This window comes from Hyperoodon ampullatus (genome assembly GCF_949752795.1).
Source record: "Hyperoodon ampullatus genome assembly, chromosome: 8".
In the NCBI taxonomy this organism is placed as follows: Eukaryota; Metazoa; Chordata; class Mammalia; order Artiodactyla; family Ziphiidae; genus Hyperoodon; species Hyperoodon ampullatus.
Genome location: NC_136921.1, coordinates 65,968,783 through 65,986,646, shown reverse-complemented (window position 1 = coordinate 65,986,646; position 17,864 = coordinate 65,968,783). Strand labels below are relative to the sequence as shown.

Genomic DNA, 17,864 nt, shown 5'->3' with positions numbered 1-17,864 from the left:
CCTGAAACTACCAAATCTGAAATGGACAAAAGGCAAAAACACTTTATTGCCATAAGCAAATCACCAGAAAGCAATCATCTGAGAGGGACAAAACATTTCAAATTTATTAATATTATCTGTCAAGACTTTTAAAAACCTTCCTCCATCTCCCAGCCACATTTCAGAATTTCATAGAAGTGTCAAAGCCCTCAAATGGTTACAGCAAAAAAAAAGGGGGGCGGGGGGAGAGTGGAGCAGGTTGAGAACTATAGCTCTAAACCAGAGCTCTCAAATTCTAATGTGCATCTGAACCACCTAAGGATCTACTTAAAATGCACATTCTGATTCAACAGGCTGTAGGATGGAGTATGAAATTCTGCAATCTTAAGGAGCTCCCAGGTAACACCAAATCCACAGACCAAACTTTGAGTAGCAGGTCCTAAACTATGTAAACATCTCACAAAAGGTACTGCTATGGTATAACCACTCTGGAAAACAGTTTGACAGCATTTTTTTTTTAATGAAACGTTTTAAATTTACCAACCATACATTCAAGCCATTTCACCCGCCAGGTATTTACCCAAAACAAATGAAAGCAGATGTACATACACAAATGTTCATAGCAGCCTTATCCGTTATAGCCAAAATTCAATGAACAGGTGAATGGATAAACTGCGGTATGTCCATAAACTGGAACACTATTCAGCAATAAAAAGGAATGAATATTGATACATGCTAAAATATGTATGAATCTCAAAACAACTATGCTGAGTAAAAGAGGCCAGACCAAAAAAGAAAACACACTGTATGATCTCATTCACATAAAAGTCTAGAAAACGCAACCACTAATCTACAGTGATAGAAATCAGATCAGTGTTTGCCTGAAGTGGGAGGGAGCTTATAAAGGGACATGAGGAAACAACTATTGGAGGTGATGAATATGTTTATTATCTTGACAGTAGTAATAGCTTCACAGGTGTATACAGATGTAAACACTTTCCAAACTGTACACGTTAAGTATGTGCAGTTTATGTGTCAATCATACCTCAATAAATCTATTTTACAAAAATATCTGCCAAATACAAAATTCTGGCTAAAATAATGTCACTATATGTAACATAGATAAATTCTAATTCTTTGAAAATTACACGTAATACTGTAATATTGAGATTTAAAACAAGAAATATATATCTGGTCTTTGTCCCATTCATGGCACAGAGCTCCTAACGCCCTTGGAATTTCCTTAGTGATAAGACTAATAAAAGTGTCTTGATATTCCTAGCAAATCCCTTTTAAAACCACTGAGTTTATGTTAATGAAGTGATATTTGGAAAGCACCTAAGGATGGGAGCTGGTTGCCAGGAGGACCAATCACATCATTAGAGGGTTGGAACTTTCAGACCCACTCCCCTGACCTCTGGGCAAGGGAGAGGAGCAGCAGAATGTAGATCAATTACCAATGGCCAATGATTTAATCAATCGTGTCTATGTAATGAAGCCTCCATAAAAAAACCCAAAAGGACTGGGTTCAGAGATCTTCCAGGTTGGTGAACACATGGAGGTGCTGGGAGAATGGCACTCTCAGCAAAGACATGGACACTCCCTGTCCCTCTCCCCACACCTTGCCCTATGCATCTCCTTCTATCTGGCAATTAGAGGTATACTATTTGGAAAAGCAGAGGTAAACTACTTCTATAAGCAAGTGATATGATATCTATATTTCAATAACCCAAGAGAAGCAATTCAAAAACAAGTACCAACAATTAAATAATAAAGTCACAGGATATAAAATTAACATATAGAAGTCAACAGCTTTTTAAAACACAAGCAATAACAAGTTATATGGTATAATGGAAAAGGAGATTAGATTTACAACAGCAACCAAAGAGATAAAATTCCTAGGAATAAGCTTAACCAAAAATGCACAAAACCAATATAAGAAAGATGCTCCTGAATGATAATCAAGTAGACTTCAACAAATGAAGCGACAAACCATGTTCCTGGATAGGAAGTCAACATCACAAAGATGTCAGTTCCCTACAAGCTAATTTATAAATGTATGGCGAATTCCAATAAAAACACCAACATTTTTTTTCTGGAGTTAGACAAAATAATTATAAATTCATACAGAAAAATAAGCAACAATGATAAGAAACACTCTGCAAAAGGAGAGCAATAAGAATGGGAGAAGTGGGCTTCCCGGGTGGCGCAGTGGTTGAGAGTCCGCCTGCCGATGCAGGGGACACAGGTTCGTGCCCCGGTCCGGGAAGATCCCACATGCCACGGAGCGGCTGGGCCCGTGAGCCATGGCCATTGGGCCTGCGCGTCCAGAGCCTGTGCTCCGCAACGGGAGAGGCCACAACAGTGAGAGGCCCACATACCGCAAAAAAAAAAAAAAGAATGGGAGAAGTGACTAGCCCTATCAGATTTTTTTTAAATGATAAAAATATAAAGATAATGAAATGATTAACGATTAAGACAATAAACTTTGTGCACAATGAAACAAAATAAAAAGTTAAGAAATAAACCCAAATGCCTAAGAAAATTCAAATATGAGGAAAGTCGCATCTCAAACCAGGGAGAAATAATTTCTTAAAAAATGGTGTTTGTACAATTAGATATCCATTTGGATGAAAAAATTGGATCTACAGAATGAGTACCTTACTGTGCTGTATTAATGTCCTAACAGTAGAAAGTGAACAAGTTAGGCAACTCTTAATTATGTCATTGTTTCTAAACACAATTCCACTGCAATACAGGCAAACAATACATTTTGCTTTAGTGCTTAAAACAAAGATTCTTCCTTTGTAATCAATACATTTATATTCTTCAATGACGGGTTTCCACGTAAAAACTCTAAGAAACCGTGCATAAAATTCTGCATTTCACAACAGTATAAACTCAATATAGGGCTTTTTAAATACCTCCTTAGACATCTCAGAATATTTAGAACTTTGTGATTCATATAAAATGAGGCTTAACAATGAAAAAAAATCTGTATTATCTACTAAAAAGAGATTCTTAACCTCCTCTGAGTCATTTAGTCTATTATAACCTGGTGACTGGAGAGAAGGAGGAGACACACATATAAAACTGTGGTTAAAAAAAAAATTCAATAAGTTCTCAGACCCCATTAAGTCTATCTAGGTACCAGAGACATTAGTTAAGAAACCCTGATAAAAATTAAGACAACTGAAATCTCTTAATTCACGAGGCATCGAAATTGTTTTTACTCTATCACAAATCTGTTGAAAACACACAGCTAGAAATCCCATTTCCAGTGCACTGGCCTCATAGCTAGCTTTGTCTCTAGTCTTCTGCCACTGCTGCTACCACCCATGTGCCGCCCTCCACGATCCATCTGACAATACTGACCTTTTACAAAGACAAACCTGATGATGTACCTCCAAAAGCCTAGCTCCCTATTATCAAGATTAAACCCTATGGTCTCTAAATGAACGAAGAGAGTGTGTGTGTACACATGGAGAGTTTAATATCACTTACTATTTTATCATTACATAAGGAGTAAATAATACATAATCTCTGTTGATGAGTTAGAGCAGTGTTTTTCAAACTGTGGGTTGAACCACTAGTGAATCATGAAATGAAATCAACAGAGTAGCTCATTTAACAAAACAGAAATGAAAAGGGAAAAAATATGTACAGCCAATCCTCACTGGCTCACAAATTCCATGCTTGCAAATTCACCTACTAGTTAAAGTTTATCTGTGACCCCAAAATCAATACTTTGATTTCACAGTCATTCACAAAATGTGCAGAGTGGCAAAGAATTTGAGTCGCCCCACTGGTCCACAGGCTCCCAACTGAGGTCAAACAAGGCAATGCTCTGACTTCCTGCTTCAGCTCTCATACTGTAAACACGTGTCCTTTTAACATTCTGTTTAGTGCCATGCTTTTCACATTTTTGTGGGGGGGTTTTTGATGATATCATTGTTTACGTGCCTCTCCCCCAAATACAGTGAGGTGCTGTCTAATGTTTCTAAGCAGGAGAAGGCTGTAATGTTCCTCACAGAGAAAATATGTGTTAGACAAGCTTCATTCAGGCATGAGCTATAGTGCTGCTGGCTCTGAGTTCAATGTCAATAAATCAACAACACATAAAAGTATCTTTAACAGAAACATATATAATGCAAGGTTATGCATTGATTGCTTGATGAAATATTGTGACCAGAGGCTAAAAGGCGTCGAGGAGCAATGGTTCAATATTCGCTACTTCATTGTACATGGCAACTTTATAGAACATAACTACTACAAAAAATAAAAACTGACTGTGTATTAGTATGTGTGTGTCAAGCTGTACTTTAGTTGGGGTACACACACACACAGACACACAGACACACACAGTTACAGTCAAAAAAGTCTGAAAGTCAATGAATGAGAGCACAAGAGAAGAAACCCTGAAAGGAGTGGTAAAATGGCAAGGCAGACAGGCAGGGATCATAGGCACAGATACTAATCCTTTTTTCCTATCTAGAATCAGAATCACCCATAAATTGTGATTTGATTGGTAAACCTAGGGGAAAGCCTACACCTGTGCTTTACAAAAGCATCCCAGATAATGTGATGTGTGGCCAAAATGAGAACAACTATTCTCCCTCTTAAATTGGTGGTTCTCAAAGTGGGGTCACTGGACAAGCAGCATTAGGATCACCTGGGAATTGTTAATAATGCAAATTCCGTGGGCCCCATTTTCCACCTCCTGAACCCTACACTCTGGGAATGGAGCCCAGTTGATCAGTGTCCCAGGTGATTCTGAGGCATGCCGAAATTTGAAAATCACTGACCTAAACCTTTTGTATTTTTTTTTCTTGAGGTATTTTGAAAGCCCTGATGAATTCTGCTAAGATGGTTGAGCTATTTCAAATAAGGCTGAAGGGTAACTACTATTTATCAAAGCACCTATAATGTATAGACAATCTTCTTCCTAGTATAGTACTTTCTTTATGGAAAGTGGCCCCTGTGCTTTAAACCAAAATAAGTAAATCTGTACACTGTCTGTGTAATAATCAAGCAGCACTGTTTCTTTAGGCCATTCTCCATAACACAAAGTTTCCTTTTCCCCAGAACTCTTTAAACAGGCACTATTCTTAATACGAGTTTGCCTGTCCTAAGAGGTGAACTTACATGAGACCACAAAAATTCTTTCAACCCTCTAACAACTCTCCTGGATGTCACACACTTCTCAATATGAAAAGTAATGACATGAATCTTTAAAAACTCATGGCATTCTGGCATATGGAAATAATTTCAAAACTAACTTGTAAAAATTACTTAAATAATGTATTATACTCAATTAGCTACTACTTAAATTCATATATACTACTCCAATTCAAATCATGTCCCTTGTGACACAAATTTCCACAATATCATTTTTATCTTCCGCATAACACACTAAACCTCACATGGAGTTATCTGTGTACTCTTTTCAGTGGAACTACAAGCTGAAGACAGGTAGCACATCTTATCCCTTTCTGTATCTCAAGTACAAAGCAGACGTTGTTCATTCTGTCGGCAAATATTTAGTGAGCAACTGCCATATGTCATTCACTGTATTGGATGATCAACACAAAGGTAACACACACACAGTTCCTGTGTCCATGGAGCTATTTACTAAGTGAATAAACATCACAGACGACTATAGTGAAAGTCTGACAGGGTGCAATCTGTACGAAAGATCCACCTTACCGAAGTGATACCTGAAATGAGACAGCTTTCTTCAAAAGGGTATCCTATTGTTGCTCTTCTGACCTAGGATGCTATTCAAAACTGTAAATAATTGTTAGAGAAAACACACAATGACAAGTTACTTAATCAATAGTTAATCTGACTTTAACATACTTTGTATATAGGAAAACAAATAAAAGCCTTACTATGTACAATGCAAGGCTTACTAACAACCAAATTCCCACATGGGAATAACAAGTTAAGGTTTGATAACCAAACTCCAAACAATCCAACAGAAAACTACAATATGCCAATTCTCAATTCCTGAGAGATTTTAAGGAGAAGAAATTAAAAATCAAAATTACCTGACTTTGTGACTCTAGATTAAGAAATTAACTCTAAGGTCACATATTACTCACTTATAAAATGAATACAACAAGAGAAAAATGTGTCCACTTTACCAAGTAAAAAGCATTTGTTTAGAAATTTTCTAACGCACGCACATGCACACAATGCTACCAATAGCTGCCTCTGTAGAGTGTCTGGGGACGTAGGGAAGGACACTTACTTTTTATGTATGTTAGTTTCTGCTATAAGGTTATTTTTAAATCATGTGGGCCTATTATTTTTCAATTTTAAAAAGCTAGAAAATGTCTTAAACATGAAAAAAATTCTGTTTATAGTAGCATTTCCTTTATAATGATGGGGATAAAATCCGTAGCCTGACTATATTTTGGGGACGAGGATGACACAGAAATAGAACTGCCATTTAGGCGACAGAAACTCTTGAGGGGTTCTGAACCTCTGGTCATATTCCCCAAAACATCCACAGAAAGCATTGAGGGGCCCATGAACTTGGGTGAGAAAATAATCATTTCTCTAATTTCACTAACTTCTAACAAATTTACCATTTCCTTCAATTATTAACATAGGCAACAGACCACAGTAGTATTAGCAATACTTGTGACCTAGCAATGCAACAGAAATCACAAACCTTTTCATTGTCATGTTACATAGTTGCACTTGTCAAAATATTTATACTTACCATTACTTCGAAAAGATAATCAGACCCAACTCTAGATCCTATTATTAATGGGTTAATAAAGCACGTAAATTAAAAGTTGTCTTAATACTTTGATAACTTATTTCAATATAACTAGTTTAGTTGATTTTATGCATTTAAAACATCATTCTGAGGAGTTTCAACGGACTGCCAAAGGAGTCCAAGTCACAAAAAAATTTAAGAAGCCTTGAATAATGGTTCTCAAATCAACTGCAATAGTCCACACTGGGAAAACTTGAGGGAGGGAACATTTGGAGGTTATTCCAATTGGAATGCTACCAGGAATTAATGGGCAGAAGACTGATGTAACAAACATCCTGGTATGCCTGTGACAGTCCGTTCAACCAGCTACGAACTGAATGTCAAAAATGTCCCAGTTTAGAAACATCTCAAGGATCAAACAAATGGCAAGATTACCCTCTTCAGTAGCCTGCTTTCCAAAGTTCCCAAACTTAGGTGTTCATCCCAGGGTTTGTTGGTATATTAGAATATCTCTCATCATTCATTCTCTAGTGTACACCTCCCACTGAACAGATTTTCATCACTAAAATCTCCATGAGTTTCCGCCATGACTAATCTGTCTAAAAAAAATAGTAACTTCTAAAAACAAATACAATATTTAACTAGCAATTATTCAGGATTCAATTATTACTCTGAGAATTAGCTGAAGATTTAGTCCTCTTGGCTGCTAATTCTTAAAGACTTTCATTTTTTTAATCAATTTGATTGTTAACTGCTCTGCCAGGAAACAAAGATGGAAGGAGCAAAATATACATACTGATTTGCTAATTTTTGAAAGTGTAAAAATATATTTAACTGGCAGGAGAAAAAACGTGAAACCACACCACAGAGTAATGTATGAAGATACTCTGTATATTTTACTCTTCTATATTCCTTCACATTTATTATCCTGTATAACTGAAAATCGTCTTTAATAATTAAAAAATAGCAGTCATCTGTATAAGGCACTGACTTAAGTCTTTACAAAAAAGTTAATCTTTAAAATTAACTTTTGAGATACTTCCCATTAAACGTATGAAGAAATGTGACTTAAAGAGATAAAGTAATGTATCTTGCCCAGAGGGAAAGTGATAGAAGCCAAAATTGAAACCTATGTCACAATTTCAAAGTTCCAACAACTTCATCAAATTAGCTGTACAATTTAGGGCTGCTTGTCAACTCCTCAACCAACAATCTCATGCTCTTCTGCCAACCACGACAAAAAAGGAGGTAAGAAAGCGAAAAGCAAAGATACGGATGTGAGTTAGAGAGCTAACAGACAGGCAGACTCTTCCACTCTGCATTCCTCTGCACAGTAAAACTAGCTGACGAGAAAAAAGAAACCTAAAAGCAGATATAAGGAAATGGTGGTAGGGAGAATCTGGAAGTGACTGCCCTCTTCCTCCAGTATTAATCCCACAAAGAACAGTACTGCATAATGAAATAGGCAAATCTGAAGTTCTGTTCCATTTAAGTGTAGACAAGGCAAAAAATCAGTTTTAAGATAAAAATCAAATAATTATAATGGACCTTCTGCTATCTACATGGGTCTGCTTCATGGCTCATTCCTACCTATCATCCTTTCCTCCTCATGCTGTCCCCTATGCTTCCATTACTGTTTCTCTACTTCACCTCTACTTAAAATGAAATAAGATGCCCAGCTGTATATTTAGTAATACAATCAAACTCAATTCCAGTGCCAGGATCATGGTCAATGTCTGTATTACAAACTTTCTATCACATAAGTGCCTGGGTAGGTATCCAGCCTGTGCTGAATAAAACAAAGACATGAAAGAATCCTTAAGGCATCTGGTCTACATGAGAAAATAAATGTCTATTCTCTCACATGTACTTACTCTGTCATGCTATATCCATACCCATACACACACACCCCTCAAGTGAAAAACATGAGATATTAGAAAATTAAAATAAACTCATGTTATGAGCTATAAGTATACCAAAATTCAAAACATTTATAGCAATGAGTAATAGTAGTGAAAGAAAATTTCATGAAAGCAAGGGAACTGATCATACCCAAAACACACAGAGTGGATTGCTCTCTTGATCTCTAGGCAAAAACAGTACAAGATACTGGATAAATGTAACTGATCCTCATAAAAAAAGAACCCTAAACCAAATAGACAGCATTCCAATAGTGTTAAAGAGTTAAATTTTACCTATTAATATCTTCCTAATGTTCAGTCTCTCATTTATTAGTTCTTTTCATCTGATTTACATTCTGTACAATATGCCCAGTAAGTAGACATGTGAATTCAAAGAAGAAAGTAATTTTTAGAGCCAAAGGTACTTTAAAGATCACTCAGTCCAATTCTCAGTCCAATTCTATTTCACAAATGACGAAACTAAAGGCCAGGAAGGTTAAATAATTTATTTGAAGTCACAGAAAATTTCATCCCTTACTGCTCTGAATATTAGTAAGTGTGGAACATTTGCTTTCTTTAAAAGGATTTTGGAGACTTCTTCTATAGTCCTTAATTCAAGTTTCATTAAAAAACATAATACACGGACTTCCCTGGTGGCGCAGTGGTTGAGGGTCCGCCTGCTGATGCAGGGGATGCGGGTTCGTGCCCCGGTCCGGAAGGATCCCACATGCTGCGGAGCGGCTGGGCCCGTAAGCCATGGCCGCTGAGCCTGCGAGTCTGGAGCCTGTGCTCCGCAACGGGAGAGGCCACGACAGTGAGAGGCCCGCGTACCGGGGGGAAAAAAAATTCTAATCTCCTTAGAACACCTTACAAATTTGAGGTTTGCAAAAACACAACTAAGTATACACATTCACCTTGGGTCAAACCACGGATTAAACCAATCTAACTTCGTAACTTCTAATAATGATGCTATATATCCACCAGTAGTAGGTCTCTCAGGGCAGCTCCCTAGCTAAGCCCCATTCCCAGGAGGGTAGCCCTTAACAGCACTTGTATAGTAACTTCCCCTGTTCCTTGACTTAGAAGTAGATAGACACCTGATACAAGCTAAATCAATAATGTCCTCTATCTCAGGAATCTGGAGGGCTTTGTTTTTGTTTCTTTGTTTGTTTGTTTGTTTTGCATGATATAGTGTGAAACTTTAATACAATGTGGTTAAACACAACATTCAAGCACATGAAAGTCATCTTCTGACAGATGAACTGGGCATTATTTCAATGGATTCCTTAGTGTAACTTTATAAAATTCTTGCCTTCAGAAGTGTCTGACATTGATCTTGATACTTGTTTAAAACTCTGATATAAGATAACCACATCTCAACAAACAGAGATTTAGGAGATTATCCTAATGCCCATCTTCAGAATGCGTCATCAGAGAACTGATCACTGTCTCCATCCCTTACTTCTTGGTATTTCCCCCAAAGTCTGCCCTCTGGATTAGAGCTATGCAAGGAATCTGGAGTTTGAAGCTAAAAGAAATACAACAGTGATGATAATAGCTAATATTTATTGAATGCTTGCTGCATGTCACAAACTATTCCAAGCACACTACAATTCATCTTCCCAACAATCCCCATGAAATTTTACAGATGAAATTAATCCTCCCGAGGACTCAAACCCATAGAGTCTGGCTCCAGAATACATGCACTTAACCACTACCCTATACTACTTCTCAAAAGTCGAGAATTACTAGAATTGAGTGATATTAATGTCAGTTGCTGCTGAAGGGCCCACAGCTGCCCTGGTTCCTGGCTAGCCAAGCCTTGACTGTTCAACCCTTCCTTGGTGTCTGTGAGACAACCCCCAGGAACTTTAAAGAAATCAAATTTGGTTTCTGTTACTTGAAACCAACCTAATGGTCCCACATGTCAAATATCTTTAGGCCTCATTTTTTTTTAAAGAGTTTTAAATTTATTTATTTATGGCTGTGTTGGGTCTTCGTTTCTGTGCGAGGGCTTTCTCTAGTTGTGGCAAGTGGAGGCCACTCTTCATCGCGGTGCGCAGGCCTCTCACTATCGCGGCTTCTCTTGTTGCGGAGCACAGGCTCCAGACGCGCAGGCTCAGTAATTGTGGCTCACGGGCCCAGTTGCTCCACGGCATGTGGGACCTTCCCAGACCAGGGCTCGAACCCGTGTCCCCTGCATTGGCAGGCAGATTCTCAACCACTGCGCCACCAGGGAAGCCCTAGCCCTCATTTTTAAAGAACTGATGCATAAGAAATCTAAACTTAAGACCACAGATAAACCATTCCTTTACATTTTTTAAAAAAGGAACATGTTTACAAAAGGCATTCTCCACAAAGTTTCTTTCATAACATCATTCCCTGAGACAAAAAGACTCCTCCGTGCCCATGGGCTGATAAATGATTGGACAGAAGAGATGTAATGAACTTTAGATATCATCTAGTTCTCAACCCACTCATTTTACAGATGAAGCAATGGTGAAGATGAGAGCACTGGAGTCAATCACCCACAGGGCATGAGTTAAAATACTGGCTCTCCCATGTTCTGGTATAGGTAGGGGTGACCTTGGGCAAGTTGCTTAATCTCTAAAGCTTCAGTTTCTTCTTCTGGAAAAGAGATAATAGCACCTACACATCCTACCATTATAATGAGCTCTAAATCACCTACTGAGTTTAATAAAGTGCCTGGCACATGCTCAACACACTCACTAACATACACTCAATAAATGGTAGCTGTGATGGTAGTGATGATCGACGTGAGGCTCAGAGAAGGTAGGCAAACTTTCCCCGATCATATGGCCACTTAAGGACAGAACCAAAACTAGAAACAGACTTCATACTTACACCTCAATACTTTGTTCTACACCTTTCTACAAACTCCTGGACCTAACATTTAAAACTATCTAAAATCTGGTATAATTCTCCTCTTTCAAAATTCTAATCTCCATCCCAAGTTTTATTCATTCATTCACCAAATATTTACATAGTGCTGTCTATGTTCTAAACAGTTTCTAGTGCTGAAGATATAGCAGGGAACAAAGGAAGGGGAAGAAAAGAAGTGAAGCCATCTGCATGTCCAAATAAAGGAGAAAGAGCTAAGAGAATACTGTGCTCAGAAATAACAGAGTGTTACCGTCCTGAAGTTTCTATCAGCGTGGGAAAAAGAATAAACAAAGATAGATTAAAAATATAACACGGAAGAACCTTCCTTTAGTCTACTTAACATCCATAGAACTTGCTTTAAATATTCCTGTACTTAAGTATTTGCTTCAACATACACTATAAAATGAAACCTGAAAGCCCAAATTACTAAATTTCTTTCCAAGAAGACTTCTCTATACATTCCAGCAACAGTTTACTCTTATTCCTATCAACTATATTGACATCTAACTTTTTCTAATGCTCTTTTAAATGTCTGTCAGGTTGACTTAACCTGGTAGTTTTTTGCTAACTTTCAAGATATGTTTTTGACCCCAATGACTCATTTAAGTCCCCAATGACTCATTTATGTTCCCTGAAGCCAAGATCTGTATCGTATGCTTCTTTTAATCCTAACAACACTTCAGCACACAGCTTTACAATACTTTTGATATTCAAACCCCTTTAAAGAGTTTTCCAATATCTTATTCGGATAAAGCCTGGCACTTATACGATACCTGGCCAATATTTGCTTTTGATGAAATAATAAATGTGTAATGTTTTTACAATATCAATCTACAAAACTGTATTTTATATCCTAGAACCCTTCTATTATGAAACATGAAATATATTAGTACCAAATATAACTTTGAAATGGTAGAAAGACTGAATATATTCTGACCCTATCATTCAAAATATCACTTAAAATATTAAGATAACGACAAAAATCAGGCAACTAACATGAGCAGAGAAATGGCAATCCAAATCAATCATGGTCTTTTACTTTAAAAACAAGCGGAATCACATACTTCATGTAGATTTTGGCTCACTCTAATGTGAGGAGGTATTTTACGCAAAGCTACATACAGCTATGAGAGGAATAATTAACGCAAGATAAAGACCAATACTGCAGCCATACTCTGAGTAAGAAATTCTGCATTAAAAGAGGCCTCTGACTCAAGAGGAAATAAAAAGATTTAGTATTTAAGTATACATAGTTCCAAAGTAAGAAACCAAAAAGAGTATCTGGAAGAATAATTTACCAAATTCTGCTAATGAATTATACACATACACACAGAGCTAGAGTTTCACAAAAACATAGCTCTTGGTATAGAAGTAGAAGCTCATCCAACACTCAACAAACATTTATCAAGCATATGTTACGTGTTAAGGCACAGTTCTGGGCAACTGGAGTATATTAATGAACAAAACGTGCAAAGATCCTTGCCCTTACAGAGATTACATTCTATTAGGAGAAAATCTAAAAAATAAAATAGGATAGTTTACCACAAATTTCTTACATACTTAAGATACCATAAACACTCAAACATAATGATGCCAATATACGGAGAAGCAAAGTTGACAGACTTCTAAGCAAAAAAAAATCTGAAAGGCCTAGAGCAAAAGTCAGACACAGTTAAGTGATAAAAACTACACTTCTTAATAATTCAATATTCCAATAAAATCAATATCACTTTTTAAAGTTCCCATAATTATAAAAGGTTAAAATTACTCACAGAAACTATAATGAACTTAATAAGAGTTCAGAAGATAATTCGGAGTTCTGTAAGAAGTCAATACGAAGCACCGTGGTTATGAGAATGGGTTTTTGTTACATTAAAGGGCAAGAGTTTGAGCTCTAGCCCTGTCAGTTACCAGCAGTGAGAAATTTAGGGCTGTTACAAAGATTAAATGAAAACCAAAAACTAGAAATAACTCAAACATCCAACAACAGACGGATGGATGAATATATTATAGTATATCAATTCACTGAAATGTTATTCAGCATTCAGTATATAGACTAATATACCTAACAGGAATGAATCTTTAATGCGTCACACTAAGCAAAAGAAGCCAGACATAAAAAAGTATGTATGATTCCATTTATATTTAATTCTAAAAAAAACCAAAACTAATCTGTAGTGAAAGAAGGCTTAGAACTACTGGAGGGACAGACTTGCAAAGAAGCAAAAGGGAACTTTTAGGGTATTTGATATGTTCCTATATCTTGATTGTGATGATGTTTCCACGGGTGTACACATTTGTCAGAACTCTTTAAACCCTATGCTTTAAATGGGTCTGTTTTATTTTATACAGATGATACCTCAAAAAGTTGATTTGAAAGAGGATTAAATGGAATAATATATGTAAAGTTCTTAGCACAGTACCTGCAGCTCAACAAGTGTTCAAAAAATGGTAGATATTATTAAAATCATCAGCTATCACTATACAACACTCCTGGGGAGATAGCAGAATACCAATCACCTGATCTTTCTGGTTGTTTAGATTCTAGGTAACTCTAAAGTATCTGACCCAGACCAAGTGCCATGAGGAGCACCAGAGACACTGAGTTATAAGAGGATGCCAACTGGCAGACCTTAGGCAAATACAATGAAAATATGGAAAGGAAAGAAAAGAAGTATGCTTTCGTGTCCAAAAGAGAAGAACTAAGAGAATGATATGGCCAGCAATGACAGAGTGCTCCAGTGCCAAAGGACACCTAGACCACCTCACCTAGGTATTATCAAAATGTAACTCAAAACTGAGTTAATGACTACATAAACAAAGTCTAATAATAGTCCAATAGCTACACAGAGACAGTCCTTCATTTTATGGCCGGGGTGTGGGGATAGGGAGATGGGGGCGCTGGATCCATGAAGCCCATAAAGTGAAGTCAAATTATTCTGCCAACCAAGCAGGAAGAGGACCTACTGTGGATGATTTAGAAATGCCAAGCAACAACTATAAACCCATAAGCCAAGGTTTTTGTTGTTGTTTTTTAACAAGTTGTGTGATTAAAAAGAATATACTTATAAAAGGAACTAATTAGAATATTTTGATAATGGAAGTTAAATTGAAACACAACTCAAGTGACACATTCATGAAATTTATATTTTATTGCTGCTTAGAACTGTTTATCAAGGCAGAATATAGAGAGAACAAATAATTATGTTTAGTAGGTCCTATAAATAAGACCAGAACAACTGAATTGGCTGTTACTCATTAAAGCACAAGTCCTCTGACCTATATGTTACTTTAAAAAAGAAAACGAATGGGACGAGGTGGCCGAGTGGTTAAGGCAATGCACTACTAAAAAAGAAAAAAAACACCCCAACTGGACATTATGGAAAGCAAAAGACCCTAGACTATAAATCTTAACTGTCAGAGTTTGTTTAGTTTTGATTTTAAGAACCTTCACTTGTAACATTAAAGAAGCAGAAAAGACAGGACAAAGAGAAGTCCTGAGTTTCAACTCTAGTTCTATCAGAATTTGGATTTCTTCTTACCTAAAATTGGGCAGTTGAAGCAGGCTAGTGAAAATAATAAAAATTAGCACCCATGCTCTAGATTGAAAATCACAAATTTTACTGAAAAGGTTAGTATTATAGTAAAAAACTGTAAGGGGGTTAAGCATTTATTTTTAATGCATCATTAAAACAGGAACTAAATTGCAAGTTTTCTTCTAAATTAAGATAAAATACCAAGACCTATGTGACCAAGGACCTAAAGCAATAAATAAGTACATTGCTAATCACTGTTTGCAAAAAGTAATATATCTTCCAGGGGTTAACTATTCATTCTAGAACAAGTTTCTTGATTCAAGTTCTTCCCAAACCAAAATAATAGGGTCCAACTAATTACATACAATATTGATACTTTAAGACTCATGAGATTCCCTGGTGGCGCAGTGGATAAGAATATGCCTGCCAATGCAGGGGACACGGGTTTGATCGCTGGTCCAGGAAGATCCCACATGCCGCGGAGCAACTAAGCCCGCGAGCCAAAACTACTGAAGCCCACGCGCCTAGAGCCCGTGCTCCTCAACAAGAGAAGCCATTGCGATGAGAGCCCCGCGCACAGCAACGAAGAGTAGCCCCCGCTCGCGGCAACTACAGAAAGCCCCCGTGCAGCAACGAAGACCCAACAAATAAATTAATTAAATAAGCCAAAAATAAATAAATAAAATAATTTTTAAAAAAAGACTCATTAGCCACCTTTCTTTTCGGGAAATAACATTAATAGAAATGTAACTTTGTGGAATCCCAAGTTGTGTTTTTTAAAGCTCAATTAAATTAATTCTTGTACATAGTATTCCTTTTTTTTTTTTTTTTTTTTTTTGCGGTACTTGGGCCTCTCACTGTTGTGGCCTCTCCCGTTGCGGAGCACAGGCTCAGCGGCCATGGCTCACGGGCCCAGCCGCTCCGTGGCATGTGGGATCTTCCCGGACCGGGGCACGAACCCGTGTCCCCTGCATCGGCAGACGGACTCTCAACCACTGCGCCACCAGGGAAGCCCTACTATTCCTTATTTGAATTATCTTTCCCATGGAAAATTGAGCTAAGCTAGAAATAAATTTTATTTAAAAACAGAAAGAATTTTCACATTTGACTTAGCTCTAAACCTTCAGCATAAATGTTGGGTTTTCATCTTGCTTACTTTTTAAAAAGTTGAATGTTCATCTGATATTAAGGACATACTTTTTCTACGGCAAGTGCAAGGCTTTCAAAAACAAACACCGAGAAACGTGATTCAATCACAGCAGAAAGTAATAATAACAGGGTAATATAATGAGGTCACAACTTGAGCAGCCAATCAAAAGCATAAAAGCATTTCCTGCAATATTAATAGTCAAAAGAGAAAACCAATCACAGAAACCTCAGGCCTTCTTTTGACAGTCACAGAAGCAAGAGAACCAATCCACGCACACCCGGGGTTGACAATAAGGCGGGACCACAGGTTCATTGAAGAAATTCTTGAGGTTGCAGTTACTATGAACTTCGCACGCAAGTAACACCACTCCAGAGTCATAAACATTGTCAAGCCGGGTGAAATTCAACCGTATCCAAAATTTAACCCATCAGGGGGAAAAAGCATTTTTGCCCTAAACTGCTGTTGTTATTAAAAAAAATGCAGCTGTCAATTTCGATGCAGTAGGTCCTCAACTTCTAAAAGACACCCCCAAACACACATGACAATTCTCCGGAACGCGGCGCGAGGACAGCGCAGCGCCGGCGGCTCGCAGCTGAACATCCCCGGTCCCTTTCTAACGCCGCGCACTGAGCGGGCGCCGTCCCGGCTAGGCAGGCGGAACGAACTCGCTCCGCTCCGCGGAGCTAGCCGATCAGCGGCTTTCTAGCGCTACATCCTGCTGGTAGTGGCGGCCCCCGCCCTCCCCCGCCGCAGTGCTGCACCACCTCCATCCCGCTGCACCAACGCGGGCCGGGGAGCGAGGATTACCTTGCTAGAAGGAAGATGATGTTTGTTTTGAAAACGCTTTACTTTCCGTTAAGTCATTTCAAAGAGAACCCAATGCAAAACTAAATCTAAAAGTGGGGGGGAAATCTTCCCTAGCTAAAGGATCCCTCGCATCCCGCGCCGGGGGAAGAAAAAAAAAGGTAAACAGAGGCCGTACGCCAAGTGCGGCCAGAACATCCCCTGCGCCATTCCGGGCCGCCGCTTACGGCAAGGCCCCCTTACGGCAGCGTAAGCGGCGCTGCGAGCTAATCACAACACTGGGACGCAACAACATGGCGGCCGCGGGCGGGCGCTGCGCCGGCCGAGAGGGTTTACGCTACTCCGCCGGCGTAGGGTCCCATGCGTTAGAGCGGCTGCGGCGCCCTCCAGCGAGCGTAAAGCGCTCTGTGAATGGCGAAGCCCGACTGACAAAGGGGAGGGGGGAGGAGGGAAGGGGGGGTAATAAACACTCGAGTCCCTACCGATTCCTCCTCCTTCTCCATCCCGGTGGGCATCTGGGGCACGGCCCGGTTGATGGAGACGCAGTCGTTGAGATCAGGCATGTCCTTGCCGCGGTAGATAGGCAGCGGTTTGGCGGCGTCCAGCGCCCGCGCTCGGAAGGAGAGTTTACTCATTGTCTCTCCGCCTTACAGGAACAGCCCGGGCGGCGGCGGCGGGGCGGGAGGGGAGGGGGGGAGGACTCCCGCCGCCTCCTCCACCTCCTTCCTCAGTGCAGCGCGGCCGGCCCGCTCCTCCTCCTCCTCCTCACTGCCCCCGGCCACAGCATGGGCGCCCACCCCGCCCGAAAACAGCCCCCCGCCGCCCGCGGCCGCTTTCACACACTAGATCCGCCGCTCGCC

General features: G+C 39.0%; 1 protein-coding gene across 1 annotated transcript in view; it reads right to left on the bottom strand.

Annotated features, from left to right (window-relative positions):
* Positions 1-17,639, bottom strand: part of EPC2 (enhancer of polycomb homolog 2) — a gene marked incomplete at both ends in the record, with an annotated part of 106,153 nt that extends 88,514 nt beyond the window's left edge. Inside the window, one exon of the mRNA XM_079710644.1 lies at positions 17,487-17,639. Within this exon, the coding sequence (XP_079566770.1) occupies positions 17,487-17,639 (153 nt within the window). The remainder of the gene's footprint in view (positions 1-17,486) is intronic.
* Positions 17,640-17,864: the final 225 nt, after the last annotated feature.